General features: G+C 38.0%; 1 protein-coding gene across 2 annotated transcripts in view; it reads left to right on the forward strand.

Moving 5' to 3' along the window:
- The window catches only part of LOC115238432 (zinc finger protein rotund-like), a 156,024-nt gene that overhangs the window by 37,415 nt on the left and 90,654 nt on the right, over positions 1-27,955 (forward strand). Inside the window, exon 2 of one of the 2 annotated variants that reach the window (XM_029812271.1) lies at positions 17,218-17,472. In XM_029812271.1, the coding sequence (XP_029668131.1) occupies positions 17,218-17,472 (255 nt within the window). The remainder of the gene's footprint in view (positions 1-17,217; positions 17,473-27,955) is intronic. The other variant, XM_029812272.1, reaches the window with a different exon arrangement.

Consider the following 27,955-nt stretch of genomic DNA (forward strand, 5'->3'; position numbering starts at 1 on the left):
ATATATATATATGATATTGCTCGCAACACACATATTTTTACGATCACCTTCACCTTTTGTGAACGTAGTGTTTCAAATAAAATATTCATTTAAAACATGTCTGTATTTTTCAGAAAAAAATTTTGAAAAAGTTATGTATTACGTATGTATTACGTAAATGTAAATTTCTGCACGAAAAAAAGAACACGGTTCAATAATTTATTGTAATAGTAAGTTGTCTACCAATTAGTACGATTAATTGTTTCCACAACAAATATATACAATTTATTTTATATATCTCATATAATACGGCGTGAAGATTTTAAATTATGATAAATTTTAAATTATGATGGAGATATTATGAAAGTTACTCATCTGTTTTAAAAGATAGCAAAAATGTTTCAATATTATATGTTGAATCTTTTATTAAAGATTATTATTCAGTTCTTTTTTTTGTTGCAATAATTAGAAAGTAAAAGTGCAATGATTATCGGTGCAGCAATGTGAATATTATATTACTCAAAGTCCTTCCCTCTTGTCGATCCGCGGAGCAAATTTTACCGCCACGCGATGTGGAAGGTTTCAATTTACCCCCGAGATTTTGGGCGGTTAGCCAACCCTTATCCGCGGTGGATAAAACAGGGAACGTCGGGAGGTCCTAGCACGTACGGAGGAGGGTACCCGGCCTCGAATTACCAACCCCTAACGCGAGGGATGTGCAAGCCCGAACCGGAGTATCGCCCGAACCATCCGAGGGAACAAATTTCGTGACGCGACCACGCGTCGGTTAGAATGTCCGATTATCATGGAAAACGCGCAACGAAACGGGGGAGACTTGTTCTATTGTTGAGGGAGCTTGCCGAAATCCGTACGCATCTTTCCATACATTTATGCTGAATTCTCCCGGCATCTATCGTTTTAAATTGAATTTAATATCATACAGATATAAATCTTTATATATCAGTGTAAGTCAAATATATTTAATGATAATTAAAAGAGAGAAGTGTAATATAAATAAGTTGATTTAATTTATGGAACGTTATGAACTCTTTGAAAGATTCGCAAAATAATCTCGATGAAAAATATCATGAGGACAGGAAATATTTATAAACTTTGTGAATATTATATGGAGATGTAGTAAAAAGAGAGAGAGGGAGAGAGAGAGAGAGAGAGAAAGGTGGGAGATGGAAATTTAGCAATAAAACAATAAAATGTATCGGATCACAGTTGCTCTCGGTGCATGCAATTTCACGATACTTTCGTAAACCGAGAAAATTTGAATTTTGTCGCTTGTCGAACGACTGCGATCAATTATTCGAGGTTGTAATGTAACAAAAAGCATTTCGTTTACTTTTTCATTATTAAAACCCGATCGTTCGCTTGTACTGTCAACAGATCGCAACAGGTAATCGTTTAATATTCTCTCTCTTTTTTTTACTCGGAAAAACAACGACTGGTTGCGATCCGCGGACCGTTTCCACGCACTCTCTCAATTACTTTTATTTGACAATCCGAACGCTTGTTTTCCCCCTTGTAGCGTTTGCGCTGCAACAGGTTGCAAAAAAGGATGATGGAGATAATTTTTTTTCGGTCCGAAAATAAAAATAATACCCAGGTGTGATATATGATCGTGTTTTAAATGCTTCTGTCTCTACTAGCATCGTTGCCCGTTGCCAAAAAATGGCCGTTTACGTTATCGGGATTAATGCATGAGAGCCTGCTTCAAAAATTGTTGCAGGTTTCACTCACTCTATTATTTCGATCGACATGTTGACAATATCAATTATTTCTATAAGATTCAATATCAATTTGAGAGATAACAGATTTAATATTGCAATTTCATAAAATAGCTCTTTTCTATTCATTATCCCAGTGCGATGGTTATACAATTTATTATGAGAAAGGAAATATATTAATCGCCCAAAATATTAATTCATCCGTCAGTTTAGCTCAGAAAGAGAGAAAAAGTGTGTGTTCGGTAAAAGTATTTTATCGGGCGCTCTTGAGGTTACTTGTTTAGAATTCCGGGACACCTAGAGTTACCATGTTTACGCAACAGGTGAATCTCGCGTAGTGCATGCCACTATTAACAAAATCTGCGCTAACGAGACGTTGACGTTTCCCGCCGTTCCATCGTAATTAGCAGCGATGCGCTTTTCAAGCGACTTCGATCCCGTTTCTCTCAACCGCCAAATTGTCGTTAGAGTAACGCGGTGTACGGGATGCTCCGCCTAACGTTTCACAAATTATCCCGACGATCACACACACATACATACATGCACGCACAAGTACACACATGCTCGCAAAATATGCAGTATCGCAGTTGAAGCGGCCATATCGCGCTCGTTCGTTTTTTTTTACGGTTCTCGCCGAATCATTAGGAAGCTATTAATAATCAACATAAATGCAATTTCAAGTCCATAAATCGATTATGTGACGCAACATGCCGGATCTGAAATGGTGGAATTACAATCATTAAACATCGCGGTATATTATATTATATTCTTAACTTTTTTTCCCGAAACACTTAGTACCGCCTGTAAAAATGATAATCTATTAAGATCCATTCACGGAATTTCCTGCACATGATTTTTTTACAAATATTATTTTCCCTCGATTTTTATGCTTAACGTAATGGAAACACAAATGCCAGAATAAGATATTTATCGATTAAAAATTAGTCTGTATGTTAATTATTTGCAAATTGTTACGTATAAAAGGTCTTGATGCAAAATACTCTTATTTTTTTTTTTATTTAAAAAATCTATTTAGGATTTAAATATTTTGGAGCTGATTATTATATTTTTATATTTTTGAATGTGTGTAAAGAAGAATATATAGTATATATATTTTTGAATAATAATGGTAGAGACGTTATTTTTTTATAGAATGTAAATTATAAATCTAATCAGTAATTAAACTTGGTTGAAAGAGGATAAAACATTTATTATAGCTTAACGTGATTATCAACAGTTTAGATTCAGTTGTCAATTTTTAGCACACAATACATACAACGAACGAAAAAATATACTGATATGATTGATGAAATGTTATTTTCCATCGATACAACAGTTTTTATTGTAGTTTTACACCTGCCTTGTTTTGTAATTGTAAAAAGGCGCAAAACAAATTTGGTTTTACTTTCGGCCGATGTTTTTGTTTCGAAATTTGCAAGCCCTGCGTTTTCCATAGGAGCAAGATATAACGATGACGGCGGGGAAGGAAAACGGGGTGGAAAAAATACAGATCGTCATGCCGCGGGCGGGGGCGGCGACGGGGGTGGTATATTTTTTCTGAAAACACTGCTGGCACCTCGTCTCGCCATCGTCGCCCGCGAGAAGAATGGAAAAACAATATTTTGCCGTTTCGCCCCGAGTTCTCCGCGTTCGCTCTCCTTTATTGCCTTTTTTCTTGTTTTTTGCTATTACGTAGTCTGATATAACTTGACGAAAATCGAGACGCGCGAGATTATCTAGAAAAATCAATGAATATGTCAATGAGACTTTTTAAAGGCTTTGACGAATTAATCATTATCAATGAAACATGATTTTTTTATGTATTACATATATTGGCAATTAAATTAACGCGAGACTTTAAAGATTATATTTTGGTTTTATTATAAGATTTTAATTGTTTCTCTCAATTCATATGATTGATTTATTTTATAAAAGTTTGGAGAAATATTTATCATACGCACAACTCTTATCGCTGTATTTTTCAATACTTTTTTCGCGCTCTTCAAGTAAAAAAAAATTATCGAACAAGAGACATTTTTATTTTGTCGCACTTTGCAGAAGCTCAATCGTGTATTAAATTCTTAATGCAATCCACGTGTTCATCTTTGTAGTGTCTAGTTGTCTTTTGCTAAAAGCGTGTCTCTCCGTATCCGCGGAGAACTTTCGCTGTTTCGACGCTATTATTAACGGCGACCCATTATCGTGACTAATCGAGACAACTGGTGAACCTTGCCAATCTCCTGTTTCACTCGGCCAAGACCACTTTCGGCGCTCCATCCCCTTTAACAATGTTTTCGAGCCGATCCGCTTTAAGGGATGGGCCTTTATTTAGGCTGGTGGTATGAGAGCACCGAAGTACAGTGCGGCGTCTGTACGCCTCCACGATCGTCGCGGTCGGTCTCTTTCTCTCTCTCTCTCTCTCTCTTTCTTTCTCTTTCTCTTCACTCCCTTCGGTCACCCCTTTAGTCAGCGACCTCATCACCCTCCGTTGCCTTCGGGGGTGTCGGTCGTCGCGGGGAAGGGGAGGAGGGGACTGGTTATCGATTAAAAAATGTCTGCCCTTCAAGACGGCCTAGGTCACGACCCGTCCGTCACACTCGCGCGCGTGTATCGCAAATTGTCACTTGGAACACCCGCTGATACTCCTGATACGCGCTCTAATCCTACAAGAATTATTACAGATGATTATCTTATACTCTGTTTTATTCGCGTCGTCTTGTATTCGTAATATTTTACAATATTTTCTCTCTCTTTTTCTCTTGATACGGTAATATTTATTTGGAAGATTTAGCTAATTAAATTTATTATGTGAAATAGTTAAAACAGAACGCAGCTTATGATATTGATTGTCTTACTTCGACACTCTACCTTCTTTCAACTCCACTTTTAGCTCAGGGTAGCAATAATATATAATTGATATAAATCTTTTTCAAATGATATATATAGTTAGATAATGTATATATAAAAAAATTTATTTTATCTATTCTTTGTAATAGATGATAAAATAATTTTTTTTGAAACATTATAATGCCGTTTATATATAGTTGTCTGCATTGTAATCAAAAGGAAATATTCGATAAGTATACATTATTTGAAGTTGTTATTGTATTATAAATTAATTTACGTTTAAAAAATTATTATAGTGAATTAATAAGATATCATCCCCTTCTCTCATTTTTCTTGAATAATAGGTCAAGTAATGACATGTATTTTGATGGCGGTGCCAGATTTCGCGTTCTAGAATAACAAACTTAAGAACAGTACATGTATTATTAATTACAATCTTGAAGATCTTGCAATTTTTAAAAATAATGTATTAAAAAAAGTGGTAAAAGAAAGATGTTGCACCATGCTTTTTCGATTTAAGATTTTCGATCATGTGTTTTAACCTTCATTAAAAATATTCACCATTTCTTTACATTTCATACATTTCTTTGAAAGAAATGCGCGACATGAAACATGCCCTACTTTATGTCATTTCATTCTTTATGTCGTTTATTGCGTTTCACGAAGCCTTTTGCGACACATTACGAACGACTCGTAACACATTATATGACACAAAAAATTGCAAGTAGTTAGCAGCAAAAAGTTACTTTAACCGTTCAAAAATATTCCAATAGTTGAGACGAATACACAATATGTTTCATTTTGCGTGTTCATAATCTTATTGTAATCTTGCTATAATTATTCTATGTAATATTCAATTTGTGTTAGCTATGACACAGCTGGATATACGCTAACAAATTTATCGTTTATTTGACAATTTTCTATTTGAAATCGACATCCAGAATCGAAATCTAGCCTTACTTATTGAAATCACGATATAGCGTAGTCAGCGTAAAATGGCCTTATTAATATCCTTCGTATTGACAATCCGTCAATATTCCTCGACAGATTATATATCATTTAATTCTTAAAATGTTGCAAATGTCACGGATATATATACATACATATACATATATCTAATTAAAAACTTTGAACTAAAAAAAGAAACGTGGAATATACAATTTTAAAGAATAATCGATAAAGGCTTTTTCCTTTTTAAATTTTCGACACCCTTATTTTACCTCTATTTATATACAGAAATAATATTTAGAATAAAATTTTAAAATAGAGATTTAGCAATAAATATTTAGCAATATATTGCAATTATAACGCACTTATACATATGTTCTTAATAAAGATTAAACAGAAATTAGCTGCACGACTAGAGAACAATAAATAATGGAGTTTGAGATCACCCTTTACAGCTGAGATCCCCCAATCGAGCGTGTCGCCGTTGTAAGAAGGGTCCAAATACCATGCATAAGTGCGTAGATAGTTTGCGACAGGTCAGGAGCACGGAGGAGGATGTGGGTGACGAGGAGGTAGGGAACCAAAGAGAACGAGAGAAATAAAGAGGGAGAAAAAGAGAGAGAGAGAGAGAGAGGGACACGATAGAAAGATGGAGGAGCAAGGATGGAGATGTATAGGTATAGGATGACAAGGTGGGGCGGCGGGAAAGAGACGGTAAGATCGGAGGGGACAGACAAGGACGGAGGATAATCGATAGACACGGCTAGACGCCGCCCCAGACAACCTTTTGCCTTAGCTTAAGGACACATCGACCCTTAAACAATTTAGCCCACATAAACTGATACGCACCTCGTTCCACGACGTTTATTCTGGATCCCGTCATCGTTCAGATCTTGGAGATAAAACTCGCTCTCTTTCTCTCTCTTTCTTTTCTTTGGGCTTGTATTGACTTATGATCTTTAGCTACACATCGTCATTTTGCGGTTTCACTGGATAATTGATGTCATAGCGGTGTTATCAATTAAGCATACGTTTGGTAGAATTTAAGGCAGGATTGAACTTAACGTAATCAGATGCCCTTCTTTTCGAGTTTATTCGGCTTAAATGTTTTCAGCTTTTGAACATCTCTTAGATATTACATGTAGGATATATTCATGTTTTTTTTTTAATAGTGAAACTTACATTAATGTGTCAAACGCGAAATTCAGAAATGCATCATTTTAAATATCATCGGCAATTGTATAATTAATAATTGTTACATTGTTGGAATTTGATTGCAAAACTGTTACTATGAAATAATTTTTGTATACAATGGGATATCAAATATATTTATAGAGGATTTTAAAATATTACTATAAAATAGAATTAATATGGAAATATATGGAATTATTTCTTGAGCGACGTCAGTGCATTGAACTGCATTGATTATTATTTATAATATAATGCATCGTATCGTATATAGGCATTAATAATTCAAAATGGCCGCGTACCATAAGAGCTTCTATGGCCGGCACCATAGAGATTTCTACAGTGCGATAAAAAAATAAAGGAGGGTTCTCCGTGACGGCGACCAATCGCACTACTCTCCGATCATATCAGTCGACTTAATTTATTATTTTATGCATGCGTAACCTACAATAATGATGCAAGACGTGCAAAGGTTTACTTAAAGCGTCTTGAGGCATTTCTCATAACAGATACAACAACAACGCATTATTTTAGTCTATAAGACAACTTTATCCATAAAAAATTTTCATACACTCTATGAAAAAATATGTGAGCAATTTTAAAAAAATAATTTAATTGTATTAATTTTTAGATTCTCAGAATTAAAATGCTTCTCATATTAAATTTAAAATTAAATATAAAAAATATCACGTATTATATAAAATATGTCGTGTTTTCTGTATTTGAAGCAAAACATAGCAATGAATGGCAGTTCTGACTTAAAGATATGAAAATAAAATCGAAATATTATGCAAACGCAATTGTTTAGATGCTCGTACGAATTTATTCCAAGTAATCGATTGAATTTTCACTGACTTATACTAGTATCGCATTTTCTTCGCGTTAACTTGAAATAAAAATGATTCAAGAATGACTCGTAAGATCAGCATACTCGTTCATCACAAGATTCGCATGGGAATTTTTACGATGACCATTCTAACGTAAACGTTTCTCGGACAGAACCGCGCCGGACACAAGCGCGGTTCGATGTGTGCGTATAGCCGATGCTCGGAGGGTAATGCTGGAAATGGAAAGGGTGGAAAAACCTACCTCAACTGGGACGTTGGAGGGAGGGTTCGTTCGCGATGGGAGAGCAAAAGAGAAAAATAAAAAAAGTCGGAGCCGCGGAGGAGACAACGTCGTCGTCGTCGTCGACGACGACGACGACAACGACGACGGGATATCTGGGTCGAGACTCGTCGTCGCCGACGTCCCGGCGCCAGGCATCCTTTTCTTTGGCTTTTTTCGACGGGCCGGCGAACGGAAAAACGACCAAAGATGGAAAAGTGCTGTGGTGCTTGGTTGTCCCGCGGTTTCTTCGCTTTATTCCGAAGAACGAGGAGGACGTATTTTGGCCGCATTATGTCGTAAAGTGAAGTTAATTGATAATTTTTTGAAGATGGTCCTTGTAAATCCTCCCACGCGATGATTTCTTTATCCAAGGATATAATATCTGCAAATAAGAATGTAAATCATAATCGTGTATACTAGTTTATTTGCTATTTCATAAATAAGTATATTTGAATTACTCTGTTGCTTACAATATTTTTTTACACTTTTGTTTAATTCTTCAAATGTCATTTGAATCAGAATTAAAGTATCGCTGTGTTATTATTAACAGAGAATTATCTATATTTGAAACTTATTGCTACAATTTAAATTTTGTAAATTATTTATATTACAAATTAATATATTTTAAGAAAATAATATTAAAGCAGCAAATAAGAGAGGAACTGTACTAATACATTGTGCTCTATGCGTTTATACACTCCCATTTTTATATCTACGAAAGAAAAATTGTTTAAAGAAAATGAATCAGGAATCTCTGATCGTAACCGTTCAAAGATTCTTCGGCCATTCTCGAAATCGAAACGAGATATCGATCTCGCCGTTGTGAAATTTAACGGGTTGAGAGATTCAGATTGACGAGCTGCTCGCATTTAATTTAATAAGGGCGAGGAAAGGGTGAATGTGGGAGGAGAGCGAGAACTCTCGTCGCGCGAGGGCTGTCGGTGTAAAACTGGCGGAAAGCCGCTGCTGGCCGTTACGCGAAAGTTAGAAGTTAGTTACACGGGGGTGGCCGCCCCTCATCTGCATATCCGCACACTCTACCCCCTATTCCCTACCTTCTCGTCGCCGTCGCATCCGTCGCACCCCTTTCCCTTCTCCACCCTCGTTTCCGAGTCGCTCCGATCTTCCTTTAACCGGCGTGCTGCCATCGCAAGCTGCTCAACAAGTGGTTCTTCGGTTTAGCGCCCGGCTTAGCGCTTCTTTAATTTTCGTTGCCCTCTTATTCGTGGTCTTCTCGTAACTCCGCTACCTCACGTCTCTCGCCAAGCATAACGTTCTTTGAGTGGAGTGAATGTTATAGTAGGGTAAATCTCTCCTCGACAATCTTCTTGTCAGATATTTTGTCAGAAAGTATCTTCGAAAATATAAGCTGAGTCTCTTCCTAGGTATTGTAGCTTTAGTTCATTTTATATAGGTTTGAAAAGAGATAAGTCACGATATATTTTAATGAGCAATTATCGACAATGCGAACAAAACTCTCAAGGTTTATTTTTTCAATTATAGTGATAGCGGAGTAATGATATACTTTGCTTTATAAGCAGTAATAGGATCGGAAAGTATATAGAGAAAGAGCAGGGGTTGAGCGCGATGCGTTACTCGATGGTGCTTCAAAGGGTGACTTCTCACGCGAGTGGCAAGCACTCATTCGCATGCGTGACGAGCGTAATAACGGTAATACTCTGGGCTCTGAATGACAAGAGGGACGACCGTTTCCCGGAGGATGCGATGCAGAGAGAAAGCATGAGAAATTGAAGACGGAATCGTGCTTTTCGTGAACGGACGATTGTACGGCGCTGGCGAAGTTCTTCTCTTTCGATTTTCGCTCCGCCCCGTAAACCAAAATACAAATAATATTATACGCAGAATGAGACACCGCAATGGAGAGAAAAAGGGGTGGTGGCGTACGGTGGTCTCATCGGGCTATTTAGGGCGAAAGGAAGAAAGGGTTCTCCAATAGTGCGAAGCTATCTGCATACCAATGGTACAATGGTAATTAGGGATGCACCGTTAGAGGCATTAGAGGCATTAGAGTACGTCGAGCTCTCTTCCCCGCCTTTTCTCGCTCTACTGGTGCTTTCACTCAGATTATATTCTCCGTTAAAGAAGAGAATGAATCTTTGAGACTGTCGGGGAGTCACGTTCCTTCTCTTTCTCTGTCTCTCCCTCTCCCTCTCCCTCTCTCTTTTCTTTCTCCGGATACTCTACTGCGTGTGTACATCCGAGCTAACCCGAAAAGCTGATACCACTCGAAAAGAAGCGCGTCACTACCTGCGGTCGCGGACCATCTTTCGTCGGTTATTTGCGAGCGTCTCGTAAAACGAGGCTAGGGTGTATTCGTGGCGCCGATTATTCCGTACTCCGGACTAACCGGCATGAATTTTTTACATCGATCGATCGTAACGAGCGTATAACTCTCGAGACACTGAAAGTGATCAGATTACTTTATAATGTTTCACTGAATTTCCCTTCGTTATGACGTCATTCTTCGAAGAAATTAGCAGACCTTTTTAATACGTTTGAAATCGATTTAGCTAAATTGAGATACTGTTCTGTTTTTCTTTTTCCAAGTCACATAAATAATTAACTAAATACACATGTTTGCGGTTTTAAATAATTATTCGAATTATCATATCGCGGGCTAATTAGAACGGCTAATAAATCTATAGATCTTTTTCAAGATATTCCTCTCTCATTTTTGGTCCAAAAATATTTTTCTTTAAGGTAAATAAATAATTTCTAGGAAAAAGGACTGTAATTTTGTATACGTTAAGTGAGATTCGCATCGGCACTGTGTCTATACAGTGGTCGAAGATTAATTCACGCGAAGGACGTCGAAAAAAAGTGTGCGCTTATAGAGCCATGTTGCTTTTGACACTCGTCAAAGTATTCTTCGTCGGATGTACACAGATGCGCACGATACACACACACATAGGATTGCCGCGATCTTCCAAACCTCCCCTACTTTTTCTCCCTCGCTTCGAGCACACGTGACACTCGCACACATCGATTCCTGGATGTGTGCTTTCTGGTCGTCAGAGCGCATGCTGCACTGCGCACAATTCCTACCACCCCATCTACCCACTTCCACCGCCGTACCTCTTTTACCACCCTGACGCCACCGCCCTCCCCCGCCTCCGACTCCAAACTCTCATGCAGCGCGCCATGCAACCCCCTAGGAGGCGACTCTTATTATTTCCATTTTTCCAATTCGGTTGGGGGGCGGGAAGCGAGCGTGCAACACACTCCCCCACCCCCTTCTACTTCCTTACCATCTTCTCTCCCACCCTTCGGACCGTCTCCATCGCCCTCTTACTTGCACCCCCTTCTCAGGTGGCCGGCCGAAGGAAAAATATCTATATTTATCTGTTTCTTCGCGGGCTACGTCTCCCTACCCTCACCCTCCCCTCGCCGTACTCCCTTCTCTCCGCAATACCATCCTCCGCCTCCACCTTTCGAGATTCTCTCTGTCTCGCGTACTTTCTTTTTCTTTCTTTCTCATTCCTCTTACTTCTTTCTCCTTCTTACTTTCATCTACCACTTCTTACCACGACGCGGCGCCGCGCGTCCGCGAGACCGACGGAGAAAGAGAGGGTAGAAAAAAACTAAAAAAGACAGAAAGGGTAGGAGAGAGCGCGAGAGCAGGAGGAAGGTAGAGAGAGGAAAAGGAAGTAAAAGACGGAGGCTACTACGACGACGACGACGGCGACGACGACGACGACGACGACGACGACGACGACGACGACGACGACGTCGACGACGACGACGCCGGCGGCCACGGCGAAGCGTGCGCGCCTTTCCTTGGTCCCAAGCGCGAGAAAGAGAGATCGAGAAGGAAGGAGACGGCGGTAGGAGTAGGAAGGATAGAAAGGGAGAGAAGGACGGAGAAAGAGAGCGCCGAGCTTCCGCTTCCTTATGCTCCGCCGCGGACTGCATCAACCAGTCGCGCGGTCGCGCTCACATAAGAAACTGGAATTCGAGAGGCCGACCCCCTTCTCGAACCGCCGCGCAGAACAGAAGGAAGCGGATGGTTACCGGCGAGTGTACGTCGCGCGCGATTGTCGCGAGACTTACCCCATCGCACATTTAATATAAAGCAAGAGGACACGTCGTACGTGCACCGAGGGGAGGAACGAAATCATCTGCGCTCCACTAAGGCTCGTGTGCGACTGAACGAATATTTACCCCCACTACTGCACGAGCGAAGGGGGCGAAGAGAGGGTCTTACGTCGTCCGCGATTTACGAGGGGCCCCGGTGGGCCCATCAAATCGGGCCCGAGCGAGGTCCGTCGGCGGCGATCGGCCACACTTGGCTCGACGACACGCTCGCGTCATTCACGCCGACGATGAAGAGAGGGGGGCCGCGCGGCCTCCTGAACGAGTTCTACGAATACACCACGAGAATGACGCCGCCGGATGTAACAGAGGCCTAAGGGGATGCTACTCGATGCCACCTCGCGCCACCGAGGAAGATGTTTCTGCCTCTTTCAGTGCTTCCTCTTCCTCTTCTTCTTCCTGGCGACGGAGAGATCCGACCAGGTGGAGGAAGGCGAGTTCGGGGAAGATGCTGCGTGTTCTCGCTGAGGGACAAATCTTAACGAAGAGGGGGCAACATCGACGTTAATGTCGCGAAAACGGGAGAGATCCCAGACGATCAACCAAAGTTCCTATTTTTCACGTGTTTTAGCCCAAAGATTAGAAAATTAAGGGAGCGATAATTAGAGAGAAATAAGGGAGGAGGAACAAGGAAGAGAAACGAGAGAAAGAGAGAGGAGGGAGAGTAAAGAAAAGGAGGAATAAAAAAAAGACCGAGATGACGCACGTCGAAACCTCGTGTCCGCGACGAGAATGGAGCCTCCCGCGTTAATTAACCAGCCAATTAGAAAGCTCGCGGCCATGCGTAATGAGCTGCGCGCGCAAAAGTTCCTAAATGTAACGCGGTCTTTTTTCCTTCGAATTCGCGCCGGTCACAAGGCACGGCGCGCACTAATAATATAAATTTAAATACATTAAAGAAACGAAAACTTCTCCTCGGCCACATGAGCGCCAAATTACAAGTGTGATTGAAAAGGAATAAGAAGAGGAGGAGAAGGAGGAGAAGGAGGAACGCTTTAGTCCTCGATACTAGTCCGCTAACAATCATAGTGATAGTAATAATACAGTTAGAGATTAATTGTACAACAGCGAAGAGCGCCTTTTCTCTGCCAAGACGAAAGGGAGAAGGCGGAATAAATAAGCAACGTACTTGTGTCTTATGGCGTCTGATTCCGCCAACAGGCAATAAAAAACAGGAAGCTCGAGGCGCGAACGAAGACGAGACACCTTTGTTTCCCTTGAATCCTCCCCCGCGCAAAGCCACGATGCGCGGAAGGAAACCTATTTTTTTCGAGGCAACGTGGAATTTGTGGATGAATACACTCGACTTCGGAAGCCAACCTTGCAGCTCTTTAAACAGTTTTTAACTGTACGTTAATGTGCCACGTGGGCTATTGAAGCAATTTCCCAGAACGCGCGCGCCGCGCGGCGTTTTTATCCTCTTAACCGAGTACGAAGTAAAAATAAATAAAAGGAGATTATTGAATAGATAAACAAACAAATAAATATATATATATACACAATTTAAGAACCTATTTAATTATATATTCCTATATACATATACAAGGAACACATGTACAGGTATTTTACTAGGTCCTTGCGATTTTGAAACTCACCCTTTGTTGAGATAAAATATAGAAAAGGGAGAATACCAAGCGAAGGAGACAAAAAAAAAAAAAGAGGTGCTTTTCGTGCATCGACATCCAGAAAGATATTTTTCACTGCGTCGGATTGGTGTAACGAGAACGGTAAAATGTCCACGATGAGTGTCGTCTCAAACTCTTCCGTCGAGGTGGACTCGGATTCCTCGAACGACGTGTCGAGCAAGGATGACTGCAGTGCCGAAAGAAAATTTATTCTACGAAACGAGCTGTACAACAGCCTGCTGGCGAGCGCGTTAGGCAAAACTGTGCTCAACAGGCATCTCAATTTCAAAGAGCAGGGGATTAACTTCAATCTAGCGAATCTGAAGGACAATTTAAACGCGCTCGGTGCACTGAAGGAGTTAAAGGACCTGAAGGGATTGACCGTCAGCAGCGTGCCCGCCTTTCCGAGAAACTTAGCTCTTCATCGGGAAGATCACGATGAGGTTAGACTCGAGTCGCTGAAAAAAAATTTTTTTTTTTCATTGCATTGCTTGTTGTTGCAAATTGCTAATATTGCAATGTAACAATAGGTGACATTATGCATGCGCATTGTCAATTGTCTCTCTTTGACATCTTTTCTCGCTTGTAATATTAAAGACAGGGCCGCAAGTGTGATGAATTCGGATATAATTTAATAATTTACATATTCATGCGTGCTTGTTTTTTTTTTTACTATATCTTATATAATTTTAAATATGCGCACACATAATTCTATACACACATATCATTCGCGCTAAAATAAAAAAAAATGGAGTTTCTTGAGATTTTCTTGAAATATTTCTGTTACTGTGCGTTTGTTTAACAAACATCACGTGGATATATTACTTATGGTATATCGGGAATATATAAACAAAAGCGTGGTGGAAAAGCGCCAAGTGTGGGAGAACGTAAACGATGTCGCCAATGATCGTGAGGATAGTTAGCGAAGAGTTAAAAGTCGGTTGACAGGTCGGCGAAATTGTTTGCGAGATAAAGTATGTCTTAACGTGATTGCTTGTCCGTCGGCGGTATTATAAGTTGTCAGTTAAAAAGTTAGAACATAGTTAACGAGAGTTTTCGCCTAACAAAAGCATAAAACGCGAGGTCATGCCGAGATTTTGTTTGTTCGGATAACGTTCTGTTTTCTTGACAGTTCTCTTCAAATATTTTCAATGTGCTTCGTTTTAGAATCTTGATATTTTATCATACGAATATCTGTCTTGGTTTTTTATTATTATTTTTTTTTTATTTTGAACGAAGATTGTGTTTTTGTAGTTAAATCGTTTTATTTATGCTGATAATCTCTTTTTTAAATCTTCTCTACATGCGCGATTATAAGATTGGAAAGAAAATCTGAATAAATTTGAAAAACTGCATTCTCGAAAAAAAGCAAAGATATAAATTTAATCAACTTTTTTTTTTTTAAATTGATCTTGATTGATGCTTTTTAAATTGATTTTTGTTCTAATTTATTAATTTGCTTCAGCAGTAAAACGTCCTGGCGGTGATTTCCTGTTGCCTTTTTTTATTTTTCACCCGAATTGCAACTATGAAAGAACGATTTCTTGGCACATGGTTTTAGCTTGTTTCAGTCTCAGCGTCTGCAATGATTTCTGACCTAAATATACGATATATACACCTGCAGATTTGTTTCGTTTTAATTGTACAAAATTTATTACTATTTATATTTTTCAGACAAAATGATTTTTTCTAAGATATTATTATTTAATTACATATACATACACATTATATGTATTTACGATATAGAATTTTTATCGCAAATTATATTTTTTTTAGTAGAATAATTTAATAATATTTTTATTATTATTATAAAGGAGATTTTGATTTAATTAACATTGTAACTGCATTGAAAAGTTAAAATTGAATTGAAGCATTCTTGACTTATAGTCGATAGATCGATAAACGAATGCATCTATTCGAATATCAAATGCCCTGGTAATTAACAAGTAATTATTTCTCGATCTGGATATTATTACATTTGGAGTTGTTGAGCCTAAAGAAAAAAATGTCACGGACGTCGTACTGCGTGCTTCGAGACCGTGCAATTAAGTAGTTGCAATAATGAAATGCGTCATCCCCCTTTGAGGCTCCCTTAAGAAATAACACCCCTGGTAAGCTCTAGGGGATAATTATTCGGGAGACTAATAATCATGCTTGTGATTCGTAACACGTTTTTCTCACGATGCACCGCTGCGTGAACAATTAACGATCTCAATCTAAAACCCCCTTAATTAATGATTTACCGCGATTAGTTAGCTGTGTCAGGAAGGACCGAAATTTTATTCCGCGCGAAAAAGAATATCGGTAGAATTAAAATCCGATTATTTGAAAGTTATTTTTAAAAGATCTGATATGTATGTTCTATTGTAGATTTAAAGGGAAAAAAATAATAACAAACAGAAACACACATAGAGAATGTCATATAATCGTAAAAGAAAAAGAAGAAATACTTTTTTACTTATCATTAAATTTAGAAAAAAAATTGTCCCGCTCCAAAATCCTCTTTGGAATAGATTTTTAAAACTATCAAGTTAAAAAAAAAAAAAAAAGTTTTTTGATCTTAACACAATTTTATTCGATGAATATAAAATTTTTCATTGTAACGGAAAAGGATAATGTGCCGATATCGCGCACAAAAGCGAATCACGAGAGCGTCCTGCAAAGATGATTCCAATTGCATCTACTTTTATAACAGTCGCCGTGCTCATCGCTCCTCTCTGCATTCGACGACATATCGATTGGCTATCGCCTGCGCGACGTACATTTTCTTTTCTTTGTCTGAGGCTATGAATTTCTTACGATGTCTGCCGCGGTCGATATGCCGCAGATCGGTATAATTATATTCGAATTTGCAAATATGTGCATGTTGACCGCTATACACATATAGAATAATCTATACGTAGTGATTATCAGATTTTCTTACGACATGTTCGTGAGGGAGTTTAAGTAGGTGTCAAATATGGAAATATTTTTTAATTCTCCCAACAAATATTAATATAATAATATTAATAGATTAATCGAAATAATTTTAAGAACATAGTTTATTATATGAATTAATCAGGAGAATACGGTGATGTCTAAGAAATTAAAATAATAAATGTAAATTCTATTATTCGATATTCGGCGGTACTTAATTTAATATCACGCAATTCAATATGACGGAACGAAATTAGAAACAAACTTTGCAATGAAAAGCCATGTAATGACTCTAGGTATTTTTACGTCAAAAATTTTCTGGCTCTATGCCAGCCAATTCATCGATCAATTTATTAATGGGCTAACTCTTTTCGCGCGCACTCGATCATGAATACCTAATACTGCTTCGCCAGTCAGACAAGAGTGAGCGAGTTAAATAATTACCGTGATTAATGCAAGGAAGATTTCTCCGGTCTATCAAGTCTATTACTATCTATCAAGTCAAAATATCGACTTTTGTAATTAATTATACTCAATTTTAACGTTCTTGGAAGTTAAACACCTTTAGAATTTCTCAAATATATTCGTGCATATAACATAAACAAAAATAAGCAATATATTAATATAAATAATTTGATATGTGGAAAAAGAAATTAAGATCAAAGATATGACTTTTATTTACATTCTTTACTGATAATATCTTGTTTTAAAAATTATGCTTGATGTATGCTTAATGAATTTATGTTTCTTTACAGAAGAACTCGTTCGCATGGTCGGAGGGTGGCGAAGAAGGTGGCGGTGGTGGTGGTGGAGGCGGTGGAGGGACGGGTGGGACCGGAACAGGTGGAACGGGCCCAGCGACCACCGGTAGTGGTGGTCTGGCCCATTGGGTTAGTGTCATGGCGGAACACATTCACAATCCGCACTCGGCCACTGGCGTCGGTGTTCACCATCAACAACAATCCCCACCTCAACCGCCTTATCCGTGGAACAATGGCCTTTCCAATGACGTGAGTACGCTTTTATCGCAATCATTCGTAGTATTTATGACGTTTCAGCATGTTAATAATTACGCCAAGACATTCTCAGCGAATTTAAAGTCTCTTTTAAATCAATCTTAGATTATTTTTTTCTTAAATTATTATATCGCGGGCCCGATGAAAATAATCTTACCGTTCTAGAGAACATTGCTCCGTAAAAATAAGCGAATAAAACAATAATTAACAGCAATTATTAACAATCGCGCACGTAAAACGTAAATAGCATCTTTATACACAATAATAGCAAGTGAGGTAGATCAAGTATCGATCATAAGTACATAATCAATTAGGCCGTGTACGAAGATCGTGCTCGTAAAATAGATAACAATAGGGGTAACTCTAATTAACTTTCGTGTCTCTTAAAAGATTACAGTATCTAACAAATACTATCGAGTCTTGAATTATTCTCCTATAGCCACGTTTTTTTGTGGACTTGGCAGAAGCTGCAGTCGCGACGAAAGAATTGATAAAAAAGAACATTGAAAAGAAGGAACGGTTAGAGAACGAAAAGGAAATAAAAAAGAAAAGAACGTTGGCTGAATTAAAAATGGCCGGAAGAAAGACACCGTTAAATGCGCAGCAACAACGGCACCAAAGCTTCGGAAATAGTAGAAAAAATCCCCGTCCGACATCCTTTTTTTTTTTTTTTTTTTTTTTTAATGCGCGGTGTTAGCGGGACGGGGAATACTCTACCCCTGTTTTGATTTTGTTTTTTTCCCTCCACCCTTTCGCGTGCTATCTCCGGACGAGAATCCTGCATAATTTAGACGAGACTGGATTAGAGGAGACCGTCAAGAGAGGAAGAGACAAAGACTGCGAAAAAGCAGGGAAAGGGTGAAGCAGTAAAATCGAAATGGGAAGGATGGGGGTGAGAGGTAAGGTGGGGTACAAACGACTCGAAAAACGACAGCGAAAAAGGGCGCCAAAAAGGGTTGAAAATCGCTTTACATAGCAGTGTTCTTTCGTCGGATTTCATCTCGGAATAAAAAAAAAAAAAAAAAAAGGAAGGAAACAAATAGACGGAAGCGCGAAAAAAAGACTTTCGAGGAAGAGGAGAAAAAGCATGTATAAGCGCATTCGCGTGATGGGGAATAAATAAGAGAAAAGTGTAAATAACTGTAACGTAGTAGTAATTTAGTCGCTTGAATCGATAATGATAATTAGGTAGCGTTTTTATTGCGCTTTAATCAGAGCCATTCATTTAGACTATTTAGAGTGTAATCGAGGAGACAATTAACAAAAGAAATTGATATAAAGGCATAACTCTTTTAAATTAAAAAAAAAGCAAATATTTGAAATTTATATATTTTAAGTTTACACACACATCTAAAATGCTCTACTCCATCGAGGAGACAATTAACAAAAGAAATTGATATAAAGGTATAACTCTTTCAAATTAAAAAAAAAAAAAACATGCAAATATTTGAAATTTATATATTTTAAGTTTACACACACATCTAAAATGCTCTACTCCATTTTGCTCATTTCTAAGCATTGCGCTCCCATTACTCAAAAAGATCATAAAGAATCCTCGATCACAGAGGACTCGTTTGTTTTTCCAAGACTGAAATTAGGGTGTGCCTTCTATCTTCGTACGGTACGAAAAGGACCGGATTTGAATGTGAATAGAAGCGGCAGACATCTCGAGGACGCTCTTTATCGGTCGTAGAACCTGTAGCACGCGGAAGAGTTATCCCGAGGCATCGTTTATCGTCTCTCTCTTTTTCTCTTCCCCTCCTCCTCTTTTTCTTCCTTCCGTTGAAGGTTCACCCGGTTTTTGTCTATGGTTATGGGTGCTCGCGCGGGACCCACGCCATAGGACTATCGCGGAGGCCTCGGGAAAAAACAAGGAACTACGACAACAGGGGAACGATTTAAATAATCCGCGGCATGCTAATGTCTCTGGCATTCTCACGGGACACCGTCCGTGAAAGTTTTCGGAGGGGAGGGGGCGATAGATGGGAGAAGAAAAAGAATGAGCCTACAAGACAATCGGCCAATCTGCATATGGCGCATACGGGCGAGGAAGAGCTTCACTCTTTGGCATCTCTCGAGGGGATGATCGTGTTATCTCGTTGAACGACTCATGACCAACGAATTGTCGGTCGTGAAACCGTTAGATTTTAAATTAAAAATCTCGAAAACTTTTTCATTTATAATACGAATGAGCTATTAATTATTAAATCAAGATTATTTCTCCATGACAATTTTTAATATAAATAAATGTAATAATTTTAATAATGGCATTTCTGGTTTAGTATTTATAAAATAAAAGCGAAAAGAAAATGAAGAGAATGTAACATGTAAGCGCACAGCTAACATTGTTCCGCGTATAACTGTGTCATGTGCGAAATCAGTAACACGTTTTCGGAGGTTGTAATCTGTCGCCGGTTTGGCCCAGCGGGTGGTCAACCCCTTTTCCGGGTTTTTTTACGCCTGCCCGACCATAATCCCTTAAAACGCTTAGAGGCGTTCTTTAGGGTAATTTCTCTCGGCAACGAAGAAGGGGTGCGCCTCATCCGCCGGGACCCGCGTCGTTTTATCCGACGAGATGCAAAACACCTTCGGCCGTTCTCGTATCTTCAGTACTAGCGGCACCCGAAATCGTTCTTCGTGCGAGAGGAGTCCTTGGCCTCGCGCGAAACACCACCCCTGACGAAGATTATGCAAAGGAAGACTCATCCATCCTTTTCTTTTCTATCCTCCGTAACTATCCCTTCGCCCCCTTCCCTCCCCGTCTCATCTTCCTCCCGTTTCTCTTTCTCTCTCGCTCCTTCCTTCTCCTTCTCTCATCATTTTCGTCCCCTCGACACGGTGTAGCTGTACGAAAATTAAAATAATGGTTCGCGCAACCCCTGCAGCATTTTTTTTACTTCTTCTATCGGCTTTTTCTCCGCGCAGCTTTGGCGCGGCAGCGACAGCCGGCATGCAAATCGCGCAACGGGATTTTTGTCTCCGTTCGGCGAGAGACAAAAAAAAATGGGGAGAAGTAAGGTATTGTCTCGGTACCGGGACCGTTCGTTAAGGGACCAGTGCCGAAATAAGATTTTTTTTTCTATCTACGCTTAGCCTCTGGGTGACGAAGCCTTCTTCTCCGATTGGCTAATGAATCCGTAGGGCAACGCGTCGTTACAGAAAAAAAAGTAGCAGGACCAACGTACGCTTTGCATTAAATGAAATGAAACGGTGGAATGAAAGTTTCGAATGAAGAAATTTATATCGCGTCATTGTGTAACAAAAAAAAAATATTCTGATATATTTTTTACGTCTGTATTCAATATCTTTTTCATATGAATAGGAATACATTTCATGCATGCTGGAATATATTCTCTTCTTCAAATATTTTTCATAGAATTTTTCTTATGCATCATTTTTTTTAGATAGAATTATTATTATTACAATTAAAATTATTATAATCTAAATAAATTTTTTATATTAATTTAATATATTATTTTTATTAATCTAAAAATCTCATCGTATTCAATTATTCAATATTAAAGTTATTCGCTTTAATTGTTTTAATTTATTTTAATCTTATTATTTCGTTTTAATTTATTTTAGTCTTATTATTATATACTTGATTCCGTAATTTATGATAGAAAAATGATAAACATAAATGATATTATCATATACATATATATTTCTAAAAAAAGCATTGTACCATAACATTTGCCAATCTCGGGTTCTCATGGATTTTTCGTTTGCTTTTGTCGTATCATCATCGTATTTCTGTTTTTCGAGAACCACCCCTTACGGCGCAGAAAAGATTGGTAGTCGGTTGCACGAAACAATGAAAGCACATAACGTTCACACATCGACCTAACACGGAGTCCTTTTTGGTGTCGGTGTCACAACATTTGGGCCTAGGATAGAGTTATGGCCGTCCTTTTCCTGTATATATAGTTTCTAGCGTACTAACCCTCCCTTCTCAATCGTGTTCGTCGTTCATCTCCCTGCTTATCCACTTGGAAACAGTTTTCTTCAGTGATTTTTAGTCCTTCGTATTGTGTTTTGTCACTTCGCAATGAATTTACTGTTATGTGACCACTTGATTTAAAATTATATTTGTAAAGATGATATCTCTTGATATACCTCACACATTCTTTACGAAATTTGATACATATAACGCATGTATATTGTGTAAATTTTTTCTTATATTTTACATAATTAAATTTATAAATCTCTTATTTTTCGCGACAAATTTTTCGTTGCACTTTTAATGTAAATAATTTTTCTTATAACACAAAATGTGATTAGAAATATATTAAAATATATACATGCTATACATTTATAGAAGCTAATGTAATCAAAAAATGACTCTGCAAAAATATCTATAAATTTTTTATATTTTGAGTATCATGGTTAACGGTAAAGGATTGTTAGTACAAAAGTCGCGGTTGGTCGTGTTTTTGATCGACCGTACCTCGAGACGTGACTAAGAATTCATCGCGAGAATGTACCGTTTTCCGCGAGGGTGCACCGTTAAAGGATTGACAAAAAAAAAATTAGCACCCGTTCCAACGGGAGGAAAAAAAAGCAGCTTCGGGTGCTTCCGGCACCCGAAGACGCGAACAGTGGCTTATTCCCGGAACCGATCCGGGTGAAAAAAAAACCGCATATAGTTTCTCGACGGCGCGAGATAGCCGGCCCCGGGCGCGTACCGTAGGGGCGCGTATGCAGATCATGGTGAAAGCCAAGTACAAAGGGCCCATAGTCTCACGCTATTGTGCCGTGGCAGGTAAGATAAAAGTGGCTGGCCCGTGGGCCCGAGGTCCCTACATACGGCTGCACCCTGAAAAACACACACGCACACGCGTACATTCATGTACACACACGCATGGGCGGCCGAAGATAGAGCCTCGGGTGACCCGGTCTAGTAGACCAGCTCTTGATGTCTCTTTAATTTTTATTAATGACAGCGAATTTGAATTTTTGCATCGGTGATATGGGAACCGCGCGCGACGCGTTCTTGAGGGATCGTCAGGTACGAGAGAGGAGGACGTATGTACTGAGAGGGCACGTCGTAAGTCGCGTACGTGACCGTGGCCCTGGGAGCCGCGCTTAAGGGAGATCCTCGTCCTCGTCATCGATCATAATTATCCGCTTTCGTACCTCGTTTGATTCGCGCTGCGACGACAGGTGAGGATTCTCGAGATTTTCCTGCACGATCTTTGGGCGCGAAACACGGCCACCGGGCCGAAAACGTTCGACAAACGCGGCGCGATATAAAGAAGCTGTCGTTCTTTTTAGCACGTTGTGTTTCTATTTTCTAAGCATAGCAAAAAATAATATCCAGCGAGGAGAATTTTTAAATTACATAAAAGTTAAACTGAAAAATTGAATCAAATAATTGAATATAAACCGTGCTACGCGAAATACAATTAATGTATTACACTTTTGTTCGTATCAAAATTCTAGTAAATTCCTGATGATTCTAAATCTTTTTTTTTTATGTCTACGCTAGTGATATTCGGTAAACACATTATATAGATATGATATTTTAAATTTTTTAAATTGTTATCATTTGGCACATTCAAGAAAATAACGTACATTAAATTATTTGATACATTTATTTCTCTCTTCTCCTTCTTTCTACTTATATAAAATATTTTTAAGCTTTAAGGAAATTAGCTTATTAAAATTAGCGTAATAGCTACTTTATGCAAAGTGATAATCATATTTAAAATTGAATTTTTTGTGCTAAATTAATTGCAACATATTTCTAGCAAAAATTATCGATTGCAATTTTCTTTTTTGAGAATTTTATGTTATTGATCATTTCCTTTGATTAATATTGTCAACAACGACGAATTATCCACGTTGTGTGATTAAGAAATCGGTTTATTCCACTGCGCGCTTTTGAGATGAATGACACCATACGTAAAACGGCGCGGGGTACTAAAAGGAGGCAATTAATACGTCGCGCATCGTCGTCTCTTCAAAAGTAACGCGCGGAGCAAAGGGCGCCGCGAAGAAACAGAGGGGCCAGTGTTTTCCAAGGGCCACGTGTTTTTTAATGACGAGTAGCAGACGCCATCGCGTTACGTTCGATCGATCGTGACGGTTAAAAAATCTACGTTCTGGGAAATCGTTTATGCGACAATTTCTAATTGCGAAATCGAATCATGTCAAATTTCTTAGATATACAAAATTGGATTTTACTTTTAATAAGAAATTTAACGGCTAATACTTTTCTGAGGAAAGTACCTCCAACTCTGCCGGGATATATTTTAATCGATATGAAATATCTTGGTAATTAAACAGTGTATGAATTAAATATGTTTTAAAAAATTTATTAAAATTTTATTAAATTGAAAGTTAAAAATAGTTAAACCCAAAATAATTATAAGAATGAAAAATCCATTACTTCCATTTCAAAAATTTAATGCATGAAAACGCTTTATTTTTCAACGTTGAAATTTCATAACTCGATCATCAAAATATTGCTAATAAAAACTTGATTTGATTTACATCTCAAAAATCTATCATTAAGAAATAATGCAATAATCCGATAATATTCGCAATTCGTTATAAAATCAAGCTATCGGCAAGCTATACTGAGTTTTATGTATAATAATTTAAAAAATAAAAGTAATAATAAACGCGATGGAATTTTTGACCCTTGAATTGTGATTGGAATCTTGATTAAACTGAAAATTACCGAACAAATTTTTGCGTTAATTATTATAGTGCAAGCGAATACGTATCGAGAAAATTATAATTAGATATAGCAATTCAAAGTCGCGCAATTAAACTTTCAAGCACTTTCTTCTCACCACAATTAAGTTTCGCGAAACTTTCAGCTATCTCGAGAGATTCTCAAAAACTTTCGGTCAAGGTGCCGGTGCATTAAGAAAGTTCGGCCACAAAGGACGAGCTTTGTGAATATCACCGCGTTTATCCCGCGAATCAAACGGTATTCGATTCTTAAAAGGGATTCATCATTCTTTGCGACTTAACAAAGGGAAAGAAGAACGGGAAATGTTGCAAAAATTGTTGTTCGAAGATTTGGAATTGTAGGATAAAAAATCGAGTGCAAATGTCAGAATCGATATTTGACCTGGCAGAAAGAAGTAATGAAAAGGAAAGAAGGATAAGATATAAAAGAAAAACGCGAAAAATATCGGACTTTTGAAGACAGCTATAGTTATCATTATCAATGTTTCCGCCATCTTTTTTTTTTTAATATTCGATAGATTAAAAAAAAAAATATCTTGCGCCCATAAAATATTTAAATTGCAAACAAAGAAACTATAAAATGAGAAATGAATCTTTTATGAGAGAGACAGACAGTGTATTTATTTAGAGTTGGTTATGAAATATTAATTGTTTTCATTTTTTATATCTTGTTTTACTATAGAGTCGACAACTTTTTATTGAACGTTGCAGTTAAATCAATAGTATATATAGAAATACAATACACTGTTCGTTTTTTAAATGTGGACGAAAATACCGATTTATAGATAATATCGTTAACAAAAGGAAGTAAATATTTCATGAAATTTACTTTCAACCTGATTTAATGGAATTAATGCGGTTTACTCGTGCAGTAGACAGGTCAAAGAGGTCACCAGATTTTATTTTCGTATCTTTCTGTGATGACTGATAACCACATAGCAACATGATGAAGAGATAGATTCTTAAACCTGAAAGAATATACGTGATATATGTATGAAAATGTTTATTAAATCGCATACATGAAACCGTATATTATAATATAAATATACATTTATACTTCTAAATTAGATCAACTGTTTTTGTTATTAAATTTTATTTATTTAAATATTTAATTTCATTTTAATATATTACATTAAAACTGTCCACTTAATCAACTGCTTTCGTATCGAAATATGGATGATGTATAAAGCTGCGATTTGCTTTAGGGGGAAGCTGTTTAGTCTTGAAAGTTTCTACCAGTGTTATAGCTCTCGGAGGGACAAAGAATTAAGGGCAATATTTCTCTCAGTTGTGTGCATTCGGGATTTTTGCTGTCGAGTGTTGTCCTCGAGAATATAAGCTTCAAGTGCCCTCTTAGTCTAAGATCATTGCCTTCAATGAACGGCGGTTTATTTTGCGACCGACCAGTACGATTGGCGATTCCTTGGATACTGCAGAGCAATCGAGAATATTTTTATAAAGTACCGATTACACTCACATGCGCACATACACAGCGGAGGAAGTCGCGGGTTCGTTCTTCGTCCGATGAAAGCGGGAAAGGGTGGGAAAAAGGGCGGCACTCGTAGAAATAGAAAAAAAAAGGAAAAACAGTCCGGGATCGATATTGAACTGCGGAAAAAAGAAGGGCGGGAAAGAACGAAGGTGGAAAAAGGAAGAAATCGAGGAAGGCGAGCCGGGGGCTTTGAGGAACGACAGTATGCTGACGATAAAATGAGATTTTCAATACTTGCCTGGAAAATATTATGGAGATATTCGTCGTTCTCTCTCGTCTAGACGGATGAATCCATTATTTTCGCGGATTATATCAATATTAAGCGTTAACCGATTCTTCCATAAGGCACCGAATACGCAGTATCACTGTAAAATTATTTCGCTGTATCAGCTAACGCTAACGTCACCGAGTGTACGCGAATAATTTGATTCGGTTTTTTCTTCCAATTTTTGCATCGTAAGAAATCTTAAATATTGTTTTTATTACATAGAGCCGTATACAGGTACCGTTGCATGTTTGAAGTCTTTTTTTGCCGTATGTATTTTAGAGCACGACTATCGGCTACCACCGTCTCACATTTTTAATCCGCGGCGAAAAGGATTAATTAAAATAAAACTTTTAAAATATTCTGTGCATCATATGCAGTGTATACCATATGTACACAAAGTTAAGCTAAAAAAAACCGGCAATGATATAACAAGAAAAAAAAGAACATTGTAACTTATGTTGATAATCTTTTTATGGAGCGTGTATTTTTTTATAATTTTATAAATTACAATAATTTACAAATAAAACAGCGATGATCAATATGGGAAAATATATTGTATAAAATATATATGTGAAATCTTATTTATATATATTTAAAATATAACGTGAAAACGCGATATGTGAATAGATTAATATAAAAACGAAATGGCTAAATTCATATATTATTAGTTTGTTACGATTCTCGAAACATTTGAAACTTTATTCAATGTTTGTTACATTACTGTTATAAAATTGTACGAATAGAAAGAGATTGTGTGATCCGAGCCAACTTGAACAAAAGATAATATTTTATTCTAAAGATCGTGGAATATAACTTCTTCTGGCTACATGGTGAAAAGGGAAGAACGAACGCCTGGAAATGACGAGCGTACGAAGGAAGAAAAAAACCAAGGAGAAATATCAGGATCGATATTCGACCCGGAAAAAGGAGCAGCGGCAGAATGGGGAAAGGGCAGGCGGGCAAGAGGGGGACCAGGGGCGCTCTGCCGAAGGGGTAGGGACACGGGGTGGGGGAGGGGGTCAGGAAGAAAAGTGAGAAAAAGGAAGCACCGCACATCGCAGAACCCGGGGCTGCACTTTGAAGAAACGTACAATAGCGAAACGCTTCCTCCTAATATTTACAGAAAGACATTCGCGTAAATCGTAAAAACGTCTTCTTCGAATAATAACAAACAAGCTCCTCTTATCTTCCGTTAAAAGTTTACGACGCTGCGCGAACTATTACGGTCATTTCTGTGGTCATTTCTCGGGTGAAAAAAAAAAGTACATTACGCGCGCGCGAACGATACAGTTTCTAAAGGCAATATACATTTTTCGTTAAATCGGAAACTTGCGAGCGGTTAAACATTTCGATGATAGTTAGCGTTAATATATGATGACGTTAAATTAATACGGCCGATTATATAAATATCTCGCGCAAAAATTATCAATACGGCCGTACTCTCGTGTAACTCAAACTCTTATATGTGATTCAATTTGTAATACGAAAAGTTGGCTCGATGACACGGATAGAAAGTTCTAAACTTGGCTCGATGATATTGATAAAAAAAGCAACCCGGCTACCTGACCTCCCCTAGAGGTAATCCTATCGTGATACATCTTGGATGTTTCTAATACAGATTTAATGATCATCGATCAATCAACGCGAGCAACGAGGCGAGGGTTATTCTCATCCGTGAAAATCGGGTGACGATTTGCGAAGGGCATCTTTTTCATGCCCATGTTGATCAAGATCGATGAACTGTTTAATGTGACCGAGTTGACGATATCGCAATGATATATATTCGGCAGAATCCGATGCTTAAACGAGTGCACTATCGGTGATATAATACACATTGCTTTGTAAATATATTATGAGAAGAAGTGAGTAAAATGTAAATCTTTATGTAACATACCACTTGAGTTAACGTATCGCTTTACAAATCGATGGTGCGGTTTTAAGTTAAGTCTAAAAAAATTAACATTATAAATCTTTTATAATAAAATTATAAAACAATCTATACAATACTATATTAT

This window comes from Formica exsecta, unplaced genomic scaffold, assembly GCF_003651465.1.
Source record: "Formica exsecta isolate Colony F162 unplaced genomic scaffold, ASM365146v1 scaffold337, whole genome shotgun sequence".
Lineage (NCBI taxonomy): Eukaryota > Metazoa > Arthropoda > Insecta > Hymenoptera > Formicidae > Formica > Formica exsecta.